At 40.2% G+C, this 19350-nt stretch overlaps 1 protein-coding gene and 1 long non-coding RNA gene across 9 annotated transcripts in view; one reads left to right on the top strand and one right to left on the bottom strand.

The window, feature by feature from the left end:
* The window catches only part of satb1b (SATB homeobox 1b), an 84985-nt gene that overhangs the window by 47580 nt on the left and 18055 nt on the right, over positions 1 to 19350 (top strand). For 7 of the 8 annotated variants that reach the window (XM_032558678.1, XM_032558682.1, XM_032558685.1 and 4 more), the window contains 3 exons: positions 404 to 616; positions 5627 to 5749; positions 7179 to 7334. In XM_032558678.1, the coding sequence (XP_032414569.1) occupies positions 404 to 616; positions 5627 to 5749; positions 7179 to 7334 (492 nt within the window). The remainder of the gene's footprint in view (positions 1 to 403; positions 617 to 5626; positions 5750 to 7178; positions 7335 to 19350) is intronic. The other variant, XM_032558683.1, reaches the window with a different exon arrangement.
* On the bottom strand, positions 13251 to 14653 carry LOC116717358 (uncharacterized). The gene is made up of 2 exons (XR_004338731.1): positions 14055 to 14653; positions 13251 to 13916 (listed from the first exon to the last, which is right to left on the bottom strand). It is a non-coding gene; the product is annotated as an uncharacterized LOC116717358 (long non-coding RNA).

Consider the following 19350-nt stretch of genomic DNA (forward strand, 5'->3'; position numbering starts at 1 on the left):
GAAGCACAGCGTCGGTTTGCACAGTGTGTGGCCAGGAGCTGATGAAAAGGCCCAATCACACATCACCGATAATGGAGTCATCGCTGTCTCATAATGATGGAATTGAGCACTATTGAAAAGTAAACAGAGGATACACTGATTGCCCGCTGAACAAGGCGAATAGCTGAGCTCTTATCAAAGGCAACCTGGAAAAAAAAAGAAAACGTGCAAAATTACACGTATTATGCACACGAGTTCCAGTGAAGTGTTTTTGTCGTGTGTAAATGGACAGACGAAGCTGAAAAGGAATTGAGGTTTTCTTTGATATGAATAAAAATTGGTGTCTGCAGAAAAAAATCTACATTGCTGTTTCTCTTAAGAATAAAAACATCAATTTTTAACCGTCTTCGGTTTCTTTTTTCAGGGCTTGCTGTCCGAGATCCTGCGTAAGGAAGAAGACCCCAAGACGGCGTCCCAGTCGCTGCTGGTCAACCTGCGCGCCATGCAGAACTTCCTGCAGCTTCCGGAGGCCGAGCGCGACCGCATCTATCAGGAGGAGAGGGAGCGGAGCCTCACGGCAGCGTCCGCGATGGGCTCCACTCCCCTCATCAGCACACCGACCAGTCGGCCCGTTCAGGTACCGAACTCTTTCCTGCTGGCTTCCCCACTGTCACTCAGTGCTTCTTGAATCATGACACTTGTGTTTTCTAATAAAAATCACCACCAGAGTTGGATAGTGACTAGTTAAGTTTACTCAATTACATTAATTTGAGTAACTTTTTGAAAGAAATAATTTTACTATGCTGTACTTTTTACTTTTAGTTGAGTTGAATGATATTATAAAGTATCTCTACTCGAGCTAAATTCACCAGACACAGACACACACCTGCAGTTTTTGTTAAAGTTTCATAAGTTTTTTATTGAAAGAAAGTGATTTGGAAAAATTTTCTTTTGCTTGATTTTGTTATTTTTTTGTTACTTAAATTATTTATTTTCATTTTCGTCCTTAAAATGCCCAAATTTTCACTTAAATTTATATTTTAATCTGTCTAATGATGTAATTTTTAAATATTAATGATTGATTATTTCATCATTTACTCAGTACTTGAGTCGACTTTTTTACCAAATACAGAAAATTTGCCGGTGACTCTGTTGTGTCTAGACAGGAAATTGTAAACATAGGATTCCTTCAGAGTCTGGAAAAGTCAGTAAAGCTGGGAATTTTATTGGTTATTGGAAGAAAAAAAATGTTTCCAGAGTTGATTTTATGTCTGCCCAAGAGGATTGAGCGATACGGTTTAAAATTTTATCACAATATTTTGTGGTACTATTGTGGCAATGAGAAAAGTGATGATAAGAACTATTTACTACTCCTTTTTAGGTAACTTTATGGCAATTTCAGACCCACAGACATAAATATTCCTCTTGAGAAACAAACCCATTTGTAACAAGCATCTTTAGGACACAAGTAGCTTAAATAAGTTTGATTTTTATTGTTAATATACACACAGTAACCGCATTTAATAATTGAACAAACAGTGGAGAAGAAATAGTGACTACAATTTCAACAATATGAGCAGTTTTAAGTATTTTTAAACATTATTTATTGTGACAATAATAAATCATGATCATAAATTTATCACAGTAAATGATACACAATAAACGATACAATCAATGGCCACCCATAATGTCCAGCCATAAATTCACAGTGAATTTTTTAAAATTTACACAGCAAAAGTTGGTCGAAAAGGAAAAGAATTGACATGAAAAATCCTTGGGAATCCTTTTTCATTGATGCTTCAGCGGCTTTGTCAGCTAATGTTTTTAGCTGTGGAGATGTGAGCAGAGGAAGCTGCCAGAAAAAGGCCAGCATGTAAAACAAAGGCCAGATGTTGGCCTGGAGGGAAGCTCCAGCAGTAACTATCACGTCAACTATCAACGCTCGGATGAACAGTAAAGTCTCTTTCGGTCAAATCCAAGTCAGGGAGGAGTTATTTTATATCAGAATATAAGAAAATTACTGTGATTGATAAAGTTGTGGAGCAACAAGTATAGTAGTAATATTAAGTTGAGAATTTTTGTATTTCTTCCAACGCGTAGATTGTTTTCTTGTTTTTTTGTTTTGTGAGGCACTTAATACATTTAAGCATCTATTATCTGTCCTGTCTTTTTAAATCTAACTTTAACTGATAGTTAATGATGGTGTTAGTTTAAATTGAGCCAACCTGGCTGTAAAACTGTGCAGACCTTTTAGTTCAGGTTCAGAGTAGATGGTCTACCACTGCTGCCACCCCCCCCCCCCCCCCCCCCCCCCCCCCTCCACGCTCCACCAAGGATCGCATTATTTAAACCTTTAAGCTGTCTGTTCTGATATATTATTACTGTTTAATGTAGGCGTCTTCTTGCAGTCAGTGATGAGGAAAGGTATGCAGAGTTGTGGGGGGGCCGTTTGCTTTATTGTCATAAACCAAATCCAGACACGTACGATGAACGTTCTCCCATAAATACTGGTGCATTAAGTGGTTATCCATTAGGCTGCACATTTTTATTGTACAAACACTGACTACTCTTGTGCTTATTAGCACACTCAGTTTTTCTTGCAAGTATGCATCCAGTTTCCACCCAGAGATGTTTTTTTTAAACCCCTAACATCGAACACTTGACTGAAACTTCAGATTATTCACTTTCCTTTACCTTCTTTCTGCATGCAAATCAGCTCCGCACCATCCCCACCCTCACCACTCAGGTGAAGATCATGCACAAATGACGGAGGAAGTAAAAAACATCTGTGCTAATTTTGACCTTTTACCGTGCATTAGACAGCGCTCGCTAAGAAAAAAATTTGGTTTCCCTCAGTGATGACAAGCTCCGTGAAAGATCAAACATCGTTTAGTCGGTGCCTCTCTCCAAATCCCTGCATACCACAGCACAACTCTGTACCCTCTCTTAGAGTCAGTGTCCTTTATGAGAGACGTATGTGGCAACTTTCTACCACTTAAGAGCATTTGATGCGCGGTCAGCTGCATCTGGGAGGTGGCGGGGGCAGACAAAGGCGTCCTCTGTCCTGTCTGCAAAGAATATTTGGCTTTTATTCAGGTGAAAAGGGGGAAAGTAAGAAGGACAAAGGACCTTCCATCTCCAAAATCAGGCCCCCTCTCCTTTTAAGTGCTCTGCTTGCTAGTAAAAAGAGTAGGACTTTAGAGCAAAAGCACTCAAGCAGTTCACATTAATACACTGAGCAGCTGTCTGAATTCAGAGCAGTGCATCAGAGCCAAATAATGAATCTTTGCACAACAATTTATTGAAGTGAAAATGTAAAAAAAACAAAGTCTGCTGTAAAGTGTTCTTATGATTAACCTGAAGCTAAGGTTGAGATTTGAAACTGCTACTATTCACATCTGATACAGGAAATCGTTCGCTTATGTATCTAATCTAACAAAGCCTTTTCTACGCACTTGAAACCAGTTTCTAAAAACCAGAAGTAGCTCTGCAGAGTTATCAGTCGAGACAAAGACACTTTGAAACTTTGAACTAATTCGGTCCAGCTAATTAGGAGGAAATCAACTCATATCCTACAAAAAAAAGTATGTGAATGACTCAGGCGAAGCAACATTTAGGTCTGATCATTCATAACTTCAAATTCAAATTTCCTGATAGCGTGACTAGCTTAAAAGCCTTTTCTGCACATATCAGTTCAGTTTGTAACAGGTTGGGCGATAAATCAATTTCATTGATTAATCAAATTTTTGGTTTTTGAAAAATCCAGATTTCTTTGTTCACCAATGCACACTGAATTCAGGTTGCGTTTACGAACAGGGCAATTATTTTATTTTTTAAAGTATGAGAAAAAAGTAACAAAATTACAACAATAAAGTGGTAATGTTAAGAAAACGAAACAGTAACTTCAACACAAAAATAACACAAAAATTCAAATGAGGAATGTTGAGCTATACAAAGCTATACTTTGGTTTAAGTTTATAAATAATATATAACCTATAAATAAGGAAATACTTCATATTTAAACACAACTGCATCAAATTATTATCAGCAGCCAGACTTTGAAATGATCCTGTAAACAACTGAATGCATTTCAAAAATAGAACCACTCAGATTTTGATAACTATAAAAGCTTTTTGCCTCATTAAAGTGACTTTTTTGTCATTTTAAGATGGGTTTTGGGTAAAATTGTGTTTTTATTCTGCTAATATTGTGACTATTTTTTTGTAATTAAACAATGGGAAGAAGTCCTGTTCAAAGCAGGGATGATAAAAGCCACTGTTTGATAATATTTTCAAAAAGTGAAAAGAAAGTGAGAAAGAAAAGAATAAAATTGAATCTGGTGTGAAAGAAAATGGAGATTTTATTTTTAAGTCATATCTCCCAGGCCTAGCTTGCAAAAACAGAGGTAGATTTGCAGTAAGAGTAAAGACAAAGACCAAAACAAGTTCAGAGTTTAAAGAAAACCAATTCGCATCCAACCAGAAACTCAACGAAGACAAGACCAGTGCAACATTTAACTCTCAAACAGCTACTTGGCTGTAAATCTGCAGTGATAACAGTCAGGACAATGAAAAAAAAAGTTCAAAGCATCTGGTTTGTGATTCTTATTCAAACAGCTCTCAGAATACTGTTGACACATCAGCCCGATCGCTCCAGGGGTTGTATACTTCCCCCACGTGACTTCGGCGCGCAGACATTCATCATACAGAGCCGCTCCTGCGCGAGGCAGTTCTCACGCACGGCCGCAGACGCAGGTTCGCTCGCTCCGCGCACCCTGGCCATCTGCCAGCCTCTCTCCGGTGGAGCAATGCGGTGTGAATTCACGCACATAAATCAGCCAAGGTGGCAATTGAGCCAGAGACAGAGGAGGCTTTTTATTGGCCTCATAAAAACAGATGCAGAGGTATGTTTCTCTCATGTGTGCTGACGCCTCGGCTCGGCTCCCCCACAGCCAGTCGCTGCACGTCCAGGCCTCGACAATTTGTTTGACACGGTATCGTCCCGCTCAGACTGACGAGCTCCGCGTCGCGCTGTCGTAAAAGAAGATAAAAGAGACAGAGATGCCCAGACATTCCATCTCAACCACAAATTTCAGGATTCTGGTATTGTTGTTAACACATCAGGCTCATATTAGGCAGCTAGATAAATACTTGAATATATATGTTTTTGATCCCAGCCTCTTATTTGGTAGGAGTTCTTCGCTGTTGGTGTTATTATAATTTATTTGAATGCCATTCACTTGCACTCATACCCAGCCCTGTGCATGTCTCCTTTCAAAAGCCTCGTATGGAATGATTCATATGCTAATGATTCTTGGGTAATGCTTTTATTAGGATGCTTGTTACCTTGTCAAAGGATTTTTGTCAAGATGCAACAAGCCGCTGATTAAAAATGATTTGATTTCACTTGACTTGCATTTGCTTTTTAATCACCAGCTCCACATAAGAATACTAACATTTCATACAACACATCAGAGTGGTTTTAAGCAAAGCAACAATCCAGCTCTCAGTGTGGGTGTAATCTACACTCCAATGTGCGTGTGTGTGTGTGTGTTTGTGTGTTGGTGCAGACAGATTTCTTTTTATTATTCCACATGTGAGCCTGAACAAACATGGCCGTGTCTTTTTTCTGCTCTCGACGTTTTCAGCCTCGGAGGGAAGACTGCAACAGCGTGAGGCCGGAGGACTGGAATCCCCGGATCCCAGTGGGAATTTCACCTGTGAGCACACAGCGTCACCCACTCACCCCGACAACTGCAACACTGCAAAATGTGAACACACAATTACACCCACGGTCAAAGCACACACACTCACACAACAGTTTCTGGGCAAAAGCATTTAGAAACATCAGCAAATATTATGTGAATATGTCAGAGTTTGATAGGGGTCACGCTCAGTTGTCACAATGTTAATAGTTCCAACATATCAGCGCATGCAGAGCCTCATGCAAACTCACAACACGACACCATGTCATACTCCATATGGCAAAAACCTTACCAAGTATTTTATGTCTAATTTCTTGTGCAAATATATTAGCACACTTGAAATAAAACTAACTTACAAGTAACTTTTCAACAAGATATTGGAGCTGGCTTTAAGTCCTTTGTTTTTATATAAAAGTACTATTTCTACTGACAAATTGTTTAATTTATAACAAGACATTTATCCATGTTATATGTGAAATAATCGTCCAACAGAAAAAGTAGTTTTTCATCAATATCCAGGAAATAGTGACTTAAACCCAGCTCCTATTTCTTGCTGAAAAGTTACCTGTAAGTTAGTTTTCTCTCATTCAAGCGTACCAAGGTGATTTGCATTAGAAACTGGACTAAAGATACTTTTAAGTTTTTGTTTTTGCAGTTCATCCTTCACTAGAGAACATCTGCTGGACTTCATGCGCTGCAAATCAAACTGAATACAGTTTCCGCCCCTTAAACTTTTTTGTGCATTTTTTCACGCTACAAACATAAACGTTTATCTATTTTATTGGGATTTTATGTGATAGAGTAACACAAAGTAGTGCACAGGTCAAACTCGAGGCTCGCAGGCCAAATCCAGCCCACTATAGTCATTTCTGTGGCCCTCTAGACTCAATGAACTTTATGATAACACTGTTTATGTATTATTTTATCAAAGTGTATAGGACCAAATTACCTTCATTTTAATATTTAGAAGTATTAATTGAAAAAAGTTAGAATATTTTAGTTATTAGTTACTTCTGTTGATACATTCTGCTTACAACCTTTGAGGAAATTTATGATCTTGATGCAGCCCAACATGAAAACGAGTTTGACACTCCTGAAGTACTGAAAAGATCATTATATTTATGGAGCAGTGGTACGTTGAGATGCATTGTTAAGATAAAACCATGAAAAATAAAGTATAAGGTTTGCCGCAATTCCTAATCATGGACGCAGCATACATGCAGTAGAAGAAGAAGATCTGATAAAAATTTAACTTTTTGTAACATATGCAAAGTAATATTGCTGGAGGAAAATAAGCAACATCACCACTGCACTACTTTGTGTTGATTTATTATTGGTCAGCATGTTGACTAAATCTCATTGGATTGGAAAGTGCCATCATTCTAGTCAATAGTTCTTTTAGCTCCATATGTTTATGTTTATCACAACAAAATAAAGTTTCCCTTTAAACATTTTTAGACTTCTGCATCAGGTGTGTTTTACGTTTCTTGTTCAGGTAAAACCATCGCCTCTGCCGAGCGAGTGGAACGGCAAGACCGAGAACTGCATCTTGAACATCACCTCCACCATCTATGACGAGATCCAGCAGGAGATGAAGCGGGCCAAAGTGTCCCAGGCCCTGTTCGCCAAGGTGGCTGCGTCCAAGAGCCAGGTACCCAAACACACGGGAACTGTCGTGTTCGCTGTTTTATTATCGGTGTTAATCATGTTCAAAGCAATTGCAGCATAACGTCTTGTTATGTTATGTTTCAGTAGCGGCCATTCCATTACAGATGTGTGCAGAACTTTGTTGATATTCCACTAATGCTGAAAAAATCCAAAACTTTGCAGTTCCTCTGATAAGTCATCCACCTACTACTTCCTGGCATTTGCTTTGTCATTTTCACCAGAAGTAGCATTAGTTTCACATGAAAAAAGTGTTTTCATTTCAGTTTTTCAAAATACACAAATTTTGATACAGCTGAAAAACCCTAAAGAATGGGCGTGTTTACATTAAGTGAATTTATTTTCATAATTCCAATTTGCGCAGTTATATATGGTCAATGGAAACGCCGATACTTATTTTACTTTTTCGCCAAAGTGTGTCAACGAGTTTGCAACCTGGCATACAGCAGATGTGTTTCAAACTAAATAATCTTTATGTATCAGAACAAGCAGCAATTTAGCTCCTTGCAAACATTTCTTTATAAAACATCCATGATAAAAACTTGTTCAGGTATTGAAATGTGTCACGTGAAGTTGCCTAGAAGTTTTAGGTGAAATGTGTTTGACTCCAGAACACAGCAGCAGTGAGATATCATCATCATCATGTCTTCTTTATTGTGGGTTTGGAGTTCAGCGGTTGACGTTGTTTCAACACCAAACAAACCTGTTTATATTAGCTCGGCGCAGTAAGATGATGATGAGGGGCCCCTGTCAGCTTCTCACAAAGCTCGAACAATACGAGCCTGTGTGTGCTGGAAACAGAGAAACAGGCGAGGAGAAAACACACCAGCAGTTTAACTCTTTATTAAAAGCAATTAAAGCTGCGGCACCCAGGACTTAGCGGTAATGTGTGTGTCGCAGGCAGAGCTGGAGAGATTTCCACAATTGTGCCTGATGAGGAGGACGGGTGGGGAAATAGATCACCAAGGGCGGAATAATCTCGGAATATCTGCAAAGGCTTTATGTTTTTTTTCTTGCTGATTAGGATGATTATAGCCCCAGATAGCTTTGTTTTACCAAATTGCAGTTTGATGCACAAACCACTGTTTTTGTTAAAGAGTTCAAAGACTCCTTGGAAGGATGGAGAAAGAGAAAAGGCAGTCGCAGTATTAACTCGCTCCTGTCTCCTTCTCCCCAAATTGACGGCTTGTCTGGGAACCGATTTCCACCGTGCCCTCCCCGCCTCCCGTCTCTCCGTCTTGCCCCTCTGCCTCCGCCGTTCCCTCCGATTTCTGCCTCTTTTTCACGTTCCATTCATGGCAGGCGGGTGTGAATGTGAATTGAGCTGCAGATAAGAAGTGTGCTAATTATGCCTCTGAAAAGGGGCCTGTGAGAGCACTTATCTCTGGCTCCATCTCGTAATGGGCGCTTCCCGGGCAGCTGGTCTCCCCCCTTACCTCAGCAGCCGCCACAGCTCCCAGCAACCTTCAGACCAGTCGCTGCTCCAACCACAAACCTGCTCCCAAAGCTTACGCAGAGCTTCCAGTGCAAATTCCTAATAGATCCCACATTTTCTAGTCATTTTAATCCACTTCATAGATGGGTTCAAGTCATGTCTTGTTATGTTGGAGATGCACTGATCAGGATTTTCCTTGTCGATCCAGATTTCCAATTTTTTCAAGTCCTGACTTGTAGATTCAGATTTTAAATGTTAAATAAAACACTCAAGGAAAATATTTATGCTGGAAGTTTTATTTACAATTGGTTAATTTATTTCCATACATTTTTATTTCGAATGTTATTTTAATTTTCAACTCTTTTTTTCTCTCTTTTTTTAAACGCTTCCTGTCTGGCAGTGTGGCACTGAGAATTGTTGTCCGAGTGTCAAAGTGAGGCCCAACAGATTTACTTTCACAAACAGAGGATTACTGCTTTCACCACGACGCTCCACTTCAGATGTATTTAAAACTTTATTAGGACTTTCTTTGGATTTATTTAAAATATAATGGACACAGACAGGAAAAAAAGGTGAAAAGAGAGTTGGGAAAAGGTTGGGAAAACATTTTAAAGAAAATGAGATGAGAGTAGAGGAAAGAAAGAATCACAGAGAGAACACAAGTCTGCCTCTAAACCTGTAGAAAGAGAAAAAGCAAAACCTAGAAACAACAACAACACATAAAATATACATACATATATAATAATAATAATGGTCTTAACACCATTAGGACGTACGTATCAAGCTTTTCCTGGCCGATTCAGATTTTCAATTTGTTTTTTAAGAGTCTGACTTGTCGGTTCTGATTTTTAATGTTTAAACACTTACAAAAAATGTTTATTCTAGAGGTTTTTTGAAACTTTCACTTCTTGGTGAAATTATTATTATAACATTTAACTAAGGATTTTTTATCTAATTTTTTAGTGACAATCTCTTACCAACTTGAAGTTAGATGAAACTTACAAGTAAAATTTCTGTAAGATAAAGGAGCTTGTTTCAAGTAAATAATTACTACATATTGACTAAAAAATTTGATTATTTCACTTATAGGAAAAATGGCTTGTTGTAAGTGAAATCATTTTCATTCATTTTAAAGAATTATTGGCTTAAAATAAGCTCTTACACTGTTCTGAAAAGTTACCTGTAAGTTTGGTCTTATTTCAAGTCTACTAAGATACCTCCACTAGAAACTAGATCTAAAAATGCTTGCTTGGTTTTTACACTGTGCTGCAGAGTTAATGGTGTCTGAAATAAAAATATTTCCTTATACAAAAGAGGTAGAACAGATTCCACCTTCCATTCATGCACAAAAAACATGATTTTCTCAAGAACTCATATCAGGGAAGGCAAAACAAGTAAGTAATTAGCACCGACTCTATGTCTGTTTAACCCTGCTACACACTGCTGCCAACTCATCTCTCCTTGCTCACTTGAAAAGAGGTGTTAGTGGTGAAATCATCGCTCCTTCTGATTGGAGGATTTTGTTTCTCTCCCCCCCATTATGTGCGATATCAACGACGCCATCTTTATTGCCTTTTTTTGGTTCGTATGAAGCAAGTTGTCTTCATTTACATTTAGCTGAAGAGGTCAAGAGATGTTTGCAGGGAAAATATAACCCGAATGAAAGGCTCCTGCTAACAGCGAGCATCGGGGTTGGTGATGAAGATGGAGGATGGGCTCGACTGGCAGGGTGCCCATATGGGGTCCAGGGAAATAATCGTTGGGGGAGGGTGACGGAGAGGCCTCATCACCGAAGCTGGCACCGTCCTGTCAGTTCAGGCTCAGCTTTGGGAGGGTGGGGGTGTTTCAGAACAGAAAATCAGCTGACCAGCACGTCAGTCCCATGTGTGCTGGGTGGGCGTTTCCCAGCAGCGGTATGTTTAGAAGAAGCGCTTGGTTTATTCACAGACAAGTATTTGATAGAAACCAGAAGGAAACACGGTCCGTTTTTTCATCCTGTGGCTCTGAAGATGGAGGAGTAGTAAACATTTACCTGATTGGTGCACGCTCTGCTCCACTGAATGTGTGTATAGATTTGTGTGTGTGCTTCTCCTGCATCAGATATAGGTTTCTGTGCAGGCAGATTGAATGTGTGTGTGTTGTATGAGTGTGTTTGGGAGGTATCTGGAACACAGCCATTCTGTTCTCTCTTAGGGCTCGTAACCACAGCAGGCCTCTGCCAGACCCTAACAGCCCCCTCCTCCTCCTCTCTCACGTATTCAGTGTTGCATTTCAATCACTCTTTTACTGCCACATATTCAGACGCAACTATAGAGCTGTGATTCTAACCTGAGCCGTGTTACTTTATCTGATTAAAGGTTGCGACTCGCACCCAGTCAATCTGGGAAAACGAGGAGAGACGTCTCGTTGATAGGAAATCAGAATCTGTATTAATCCATTTTCGTTGAGCTCTGTGGGTCGTCTGAATCGGAGAAAATGATCCAGTGATGGCACAGACAGAAATCCCACAACGGCACATTTCATTTAAAAAAGGACGTTGTTATGCAAAATTCATGTTTTCCATGTATTTGTACTTCCATTTTGGTTTCTCCTGCTTTTAAAAACAACCCAAGCGCTTAAAAGAACACCCAGTCATTTTTTGGTAATAAGCTAATGGTTTTTGGTGTCTGGAAAATGAGCCGTTTCAAAAACCTTCGGAATGTAACATTGCCTAGAAATGCCGCGCCTAGCAACCCCAGCGAAGCTCTGACCATTACCTAGCAACGCCAGCTAAGCTATAGCAAGTTTAGTCGTTGTTCAATGGCTGTTGGAAAAGACAAGTGTTTTATGATCAACTTACTATCCAGAAACCATTTAATGCATTCTTGTTGGTTGTGCAGGAGGCCCTACTTCTGCTTTTCAAAGATGTACAGCTGCATATTTGAGCATCTGTTTTCAGCCATTTTCACATGCCAGTGTAAACATTGAGTTGGGGGGCGTGGCCAGCAGCAACTTATTTGGATTTAAAGGATTTTAACCTGTTCAGGGAAGCATAGTAAGTCTGTAAGGATGCTAGCTATAATTTGATCTCTGAACTGTTTTTGTTTATTTTCTTGGTGAAATGTCTGAAATACATTCATCAATTCAAATTATTACCTGATGCAGGAAAGCTGAAAGAGTTTTTCAGTATGCTAACAGGGGACCAGTTAGCCTGGCAGCTAATGTTTAGCTAAGCGATGGGAGGTTAGGTTGGTGTGGAGCGGATGGGGGTGTGGAGTAGGAGAGGGGGTGGCATTCCTTTGACTTGACTTTCGTGTCAAAACATTCCCGACACTTCCTGAGAGGAATCATGCGGTGGGTGGAATCAGAACCCCCGCTGTCGCGAAACAAGCACCCTGGGAGCCCGGCGCACCGCGGGGCTCAAAGCCCTCCGATGACTCAATGACCAGAAGAGCGCAGATCGTCGTGAACGCCACCAACGCCCTCCTTTTCCCATCATCATCATCCTCTCGCCGTCTCTCTCCCTCACTCACTCACTCTCCCCTGGAAGAGGCTACGCTAATTAGCCAGGCTCTAATGAGACAGAATGGCACTGATCTGGTCCGCCGCTGCGCCACCGGAGGAGGGAGGTAGGCCGAGCAGGGGGGCTGATGCAGTGGGGGGGCGCGGTGGTGGGAGAGAGAGAGAGAGAGAGAGAGAGAGAAGAGTGTGAGGAGGGGAGGGAGGTTGGTGTGTGCCATCTGTCACCCTGCACCCGCCTGGCACGGCGCTCCCTGGAGTCGTGGACGACGGAGGGGGGTTTGGGTGATGGCAGAGGGGGTGAGTGAGTGCCATGTTGGTCTTGAGATGCGGAGGTGGGTAGGTGGCGGGCGGTGAGGGGGGGCAGGTGGTGACACTGATAAGAGGAGGAAGGGAACTGGACGGAAAAACTGTGAAAGCTTGTCAGAAGTTACGGGAAGAGTCTGCGGCGTTTTCGTTTTGGAATTTTTCCCTAAACGGTTTTCCTCATTTAAAATTTTTTTTTTACCACAGCACTACCCATGCATGGACACACACATGCACACAGTGCATGCATCACTCCGCTGCATCTAGTGGCGGCTTAACAAGCGAGGCAGATGGCTGACCTTTCTCAGTGTCTGTTTCTAGACTGTGGCTGCTCAGATGTTAGTCTGTTACTGAGAAGCCACTTTAACCCTTGTAGGACTACCATTATAAAAGTCCGCATGAGCATCTTTTTACATTTTTGGATGCTGCAGAGTCATTATTAGGAGCACTCCAATGTTCTTTACATCTATAAAATCCTTATAAGTCCTCCTTTCCAAGTTTGTATGCCATTTATCAATAATAACTGATTAAAAATAGAAAATTTGCAAAACAATAACAAGAACTCCATCCGTTTATAATTTTTTTGACATATTTTTGTAAATATGAAGAGTTTCCTAACTTTATTTACCAAAGTTCCCAATACAAAAAAGTTGCACACAAGCCTTCTAAACCAAACACAATTTATTTGGAGTTTTTTCAAAGCTTCGTTTCAAAGTTACAGCCAATTTTCTAAAAACAATAAAACGAGGGAAAATAAAAAAAATGCTTTTATCAGTGCAATCAGAAAAAAGAAGTGCAGAAGATACATTGCACATTGTACATCAACAATAAAATACAAACATTTAAATGAAAGTGTGTCAGTCTTTGTGTATTCACATGAGTGAATACACAAATTGAGTAAGTCCAATATATGCATACATTTCATTAGCTGTGACATCAGTCCAACGAAATTTTTTTCCAGCAGCTAAATTTTTGGCTGCATTTTTGTTAGTGTTTTCACATAATGTCTTTATGGTAGCCTGGTCAAAAAATAATTTGAATAGCTCTGAAGGTGACGGAATCTCAGTATTGGAAAGGGGCAGCTGAACACCTGGTGTCCTCTTTGGACGGAAATGGAGTGGGGGGTGCAGCAAATGATCAGTCTCCTTCTCTGTTTTCCACTTGACTTGAGTGTCCACATGAGTTTCTGACCTTTTGCCTCTCCTTTTACTAGCTGGACCCTCCCGACTTCTTTTTCTTCCTCTACTTGCACCTGCCACCACACCGTTATTGTCCTCTTCATCATCCTCATTCAGATCGCCATCTTTCTCCTCCACGATATTGCCAGTACTTCACACAGACGTAACATTACAGATTAGTTAGAGTTTTCAATCACACGTTCTGTGTTACGTAAAAAAAAAATAAAAAAATAAAAAATAATATATTTTTTACATATATATATATATGAGCGAAAAAGAGCCCACTTACATATCATGAAGTTTATCGATCCCTTCGATGAAGTCCTCTTCCTCATCAGTGTCTGCAGTATCAGGGTCTGAAGAATACCTCTCCTCATTTTGGCCATCTTGAGCGGTGACGAGCTCCAAGACTTCGGACGCAGAGTAAAATCTTCTTACTCCGTGTCTTTCCATAATTTTTTTTTTTTTGGGTGTTTGCCTTGCAAGAGCAGAGCCAAATAGCACGTGCAGGAAACGGAAATGACTTTCATGAAATCTCACCTGAAGTCATGTGACATTTCATGAAATCTCGTAGTATTTCATTCTGTCAACGTCAGAACAACACAGGAAGTGATTGGCCAGACCCGAGCTGATCTACAAATATAGGGATGGATGCCACATCATGTTTGTGGACCCATCCTTTTTACTATAAATCTGTGAACTCGTCTGCGCGCGCACAGCAACTCGGGGGGGATGTTTAGGGTCGGAAAAGGAAGCGCAATTCTTACAGTTTAATATGCAAAAAAAAAAATTGCTCTACCTTACGTGGTTCGAATTCTACCGGCATTTGAAAAATATGTATGCATCTCAGATCGCCGGCGATCTGGTAGCCCGAATCGGGTTAAATCATGACTGGAGCCGGAAAAATGCACTGAAATGCAATCATCAATCCAAAATCAAAATATACGGGGAAGTAGAAAGTCTGAATTTACATTTATTTCATTTAAAGAGGAAGCTGAAAACTTTATTGAAGATGAATGAGATTAAAACAATTCATCAGCCTTAACCCTAAACACTCACGGCACGTCACAGTGATTTACAGCTTAATATAGCAATTTATCCAAATATTAATGAAAAAGCAAATGATGAAGACAGTGAGCATGCTTTCAAGATGCAGAGATGGGGTTTGAGAAGAGCTTGTCAGTTTTTCTTGAAGGTGAAGCCACTTTCTTGATGACTTAAGGGAAGACTTCATGAGGTGCTCTACATTCAAGGGCATTTTGTTGCACAACAAAAATTTTAGCGCCGCTGGCATTCCGTACAATCAGTGGTCTAGGAAATCTGCCATAATGTTTCAATCGTGCAGAAGTTGTGTGCGTGAAGCAGGTTTGTCTGGTTTTTCTTGCTACCACCATCGGCTTTAGAGCTGCACAAAATCCGAAAAACATGCGCTATTGTTTGCGATGGTTCGCAATAAATAAAGAAATGCTTAAGTCTGCAGTTAATGTCTGTTTGTGTTTGTTTTTTTCACGATTACAGACCCCGGTTAGTGAGTAGCATGGTGTTTATATAATTATCTAAGGCAACACAGGCAGTTCTTTAGAAAATAAATATTCTACACAAGGATGTTGTGAGGAAACGTTTGTGATTTACCTTGCAACCCAAGTCTTCTCTGATGTATGTGGAGTAGAGATTCACTGATATAAAATTTGGATCAAAATCGAAATCCGATATTAATCTGATATCAAATATTGTCAATGTTGGATATCAGTGATATTACATATATTTCTTGTTTCAACAGTTTTGAATAACATTAAACATGTTCAGAAACAGACAACAAGATGAAAACAAATATTGGTTGTTCATAGCAGTCTTGTTTTATTTACCAGACCGATATGTTAAAAAATGTCTGATTCCGATGTTAGTGCCGATATATTGTGCGTCTGTCAGCCATCTTTTACATTCGTTTTTGGAGAAAAATCTTAATTTTTCATGAGTTCTTATCCGGAACATCTTAAAAAGATGTGTTTGGACTTATAGTTTTCATTTTATCACATCTCTAAATGTTAGTATATGATATTTGTCCAGTTGCAAGGATTTTCCCTGCCAATCTAGTGACCAGGATGCAAACGTTTAACGAGAAATGGAAAAGAAAAACTGCTGGGGAAATGTGAGTCGATTACAATAAATATCTTCATTGCCATATTGAACAATAATATCTCAGATGCATTTTGTTCAAATTTTGTGCAGCCCTACTATAAATTTTTGTCTTGTTTGAAGATTTCTGTGTAAAACGACACCAAACAAACTTTAAAGTTGCCTGTAAAGATGCGCTTAGCTTCCCCGCCTGTGTGGCTCCTCCACACATCGCACGTCTCTCAAATTAGGCAGATCAGAGCCGGCGCTCCGGAGCCCCGGGGGTCGAAAAGGCCCGTGACTGTTTATTAATTGATTTATTTATTTATCTCCCGTGCCTGCTTGGTTATTAGGTTGCCATGGGAAACAGGCAGGGCCAGATCGCCTCTATTATTAAGGACACAAATTTCTTGATCTGGAGACCCAGCTGTCTGAATAATTAATTTAGCTCATGAGTTATCTCACAAACGGTGAGTCGCCCCCCTGAAATGAGTCTTTCTCTTATTGTTTAATGGACAGAGGAATTCCCAGCAGCCTTTATCCGACTGTTTAGCACTGGGCCGCACTGAGCATGCTCAGAGCACTTTGCATCTCTCTTTCCATCTCTCTCACTTACGCCTTACATGCCACCTCTCACCCCATCTGTCTCCCAACCGCTACAGCTCCCTCACGGTTCCTCGCTTACCTCCTACCCTCCAGTCTAAGCCGGGAATCTGTCGGGACGCTTCGTCATCACCTTTTACGTCTTTAATGAACGTTCTCCAGCTTTTAGCCGCTTTAGTTCAGGACGAATTCCTCGAGCTGTCTCTGGCTCTGACCGAATCTGCTCCCGCTCCTGTGCCAGGTGTGGCGTTTTCCTCGTTTCGTCTTCCCTGCAAATGCGAGCTATCTAACCCACTCCCACTGTCTCCACTTCTTTCTCCTGACAGACCACACAGGGCTTGTTCTGAGGCCCATTCTCACTAATCTGATCAGGCAGGCAAATACGCCGGGAAAAGCGCTTTAATGATCCCCCTAATTACCTCAAGTCAATACCAACTGTATTATTAGACTCGGGGAAAATATTCCATTAGGGTGCCCCCCGTGGGAGTCCCCCCTGTGCGCGCCGATGTCACGCGCCGCGCGCCCCCTACGCTTGTAATTAATTTTATTTACACACGCAGGAATGCACAAGGTCGCACCTGCAGCCCGGAGCCGCCCGACTCGGCCCGCCTAATCAGATCTGTCATAATTACCATTCTGCATGCTTCTGACACACGCCGGGAAATATTTCAATTTAACTACAGCCACCAGCTCCGGCAGATGCAGTCTGAGACAGAGAGAGAGAGAGAGAGTGTGTGTGGGGGTGGGGTGTGTGTGTGTGTGTGTAGGGGTGTGTGTGATAGAGTGCAGTGAAATCGCATGGGGAGATATTAGGATCTATCCAAGTCCTCATCCTGCTTATGTGCACTTGGTTTCACTCACATTATTTTTCCTCCTGATGTATTTCATGATCTCCACATCACTGTTTCTGCCTTGCACTCATCTCTACTTTACCTGTATTGTGTCAGGATTTTACGTCATAATCCAACACTCACTAGGATTCTCTCTATACTGCAAAAACACAAAGCCTTACTAATCTAGTTTCCAGTTCAAATATCTTAGTTCACTTGAAATAAGGCAAAACTAACTTATGAGTAACTTTCCATCAAGAAATTATAACAATATTGTTATAAGTGAAATTATTTGCCAGTGTAAGAAGTACTTTTTTAAAATCAATATCAAGGAATTATTGAGTTAAAACAATCTCCTATATCTTGCTGAAAAGTTACTTAGGTTAGTTTTGTTTGATTACAAATGTACTAAGATATCTGCACTGGAAACTGGTCAAAAAATAATTCTTATTATTTTGTGTTTTTTGCAGTGTAAAACATTTGCAGCCTTCAACAGTTTTGTGTTTTTTCAGTATTTTTTTCTCAATCTTTCCCCTGTTTCTGCTGAGCACAGCATGATGCTTCCACCACCATGTTATACCATGGAGATTTCATTACCAGGGTTCATTTTCTGCCACTCATTGTATCTTGCATTCATTTCTTTCAACAGTATATTTCTTGTCTCTCCATAAAAGCCTGATTTGTGGAGTGAACAGATTCTCCCTCCTGAGCTGTTGATCTCTGCAGCTCCTCCAGAGTTACCTTGAGCGTTTGTTTCTTTGTATTTTATGTTTATGGATGAATCAGATTTCTGTGAGACGCCCAAAGCTTAGCATGTTGTTTTAGAAACTAATCCTGCTTTAAACTTCTCCACATCTTTATCTCAGACATTTCTGCTCTGTTCCTTGGTTTTCATTCACAGAACTGAGATTAAAATACACACCGGTGGACTCCATTTACTAATATGTTTTTCTTTCCTACTTACAATTTTGTAGCAAAAGAATCCTAATAAACACATTGATGTTTGTAGTTTGTAAAATGAAAACAGGTTTATGGAGTGTGAAATATTCTGCAAAATCTGAATATTATTGAAGCAGAGTGAAAAAAACTAATTCTAAACTCAAGGTAAATTACTTTAATGATGGTTAGTAATTGTATCGAACTGACAAACTTATTTTAATTCTTTATTTTTTAGGGTGAATATTTAGTTCGATTAGTATCAGAGGCAAACTTGTAGACCAATTAAATGACTTATTCAACTGACAGAGACAATTTGCAAGTTCTCTGCTATTTCAATCTCTAATTCAATAAGATCAGTCATGATTTATCAGCTTAATTATCCTTTGATATTAGCAATTAAACCCCAGCTTTGAATTAAATCTCAATCAAGCTCTTATAATTGATGGAATCAGACTCTACGTAGGTGCTCTACGTGATGGCGCGCGTGCGTGTTTGTGTGTGTGTTTGGGATGGGAGCTGTGGTTTCTGTTTGTCTGCTGTTCATCCTCGCCTTGTTTGTTATCTGGTGCGTGCGCGTTCAGCCTCCATCTGCCTCATCAGTATTGAATAGAAGAGATGATAAACAAGAGGTAAATTTGCGGTGGGAGAGCCGTGTTTGAACACTCAAACACTGGCTGCGCAGGCAGTGCTCGTACCCAAATATCAGCCCACCACCAGGCTAAACTGGATTATGGTGCAATTTCAACAATATTAGTATCTGAAACAAAGAGGCACGTGTGCTGAAGCTCCATTGGTGACTCATTTTTCAGCCATTTTGTGTACATGAACCATCTGGAGTGCTGCGTTGGGACAGAAAAACCTTCACAGATTTTATACTGACTGATATTAAAGGTGCAACTTACTAAAAATGTTCCTTCCCATATCTGAACTTTGGAAAAAAATCCTCCAGTGGATGTATTTTTTCTGCTAACCACTAGTGTTTAGTTTCATATTAGTCCTGTAACACAAATACACTCTGGGGAACTCCCACATTTTGGTTGTTACAGCATGATGTGCAGCTGTGGAGGAAGAAATAAATAAATAAATCTGTTAGCAAAC

The sequence above is a fragment of the Xiphophorus hellerii genome, chromosome 3 (genome assembly GCF_003331165.1).
Source record: "Xiphophorus hellerii strain 12219 chromosome 3, Xiphophorus_hellerii-4.1, whole genome shotgun sequence".
Classification (NCBI taxonomy): domain Eukaryota; kingdom Metazoa; phylum Chordata; class Actinopteri; order Cyprinodontiformes; family Poeciliidae; genus Xiphophorus; species Xiphophorus hellerii.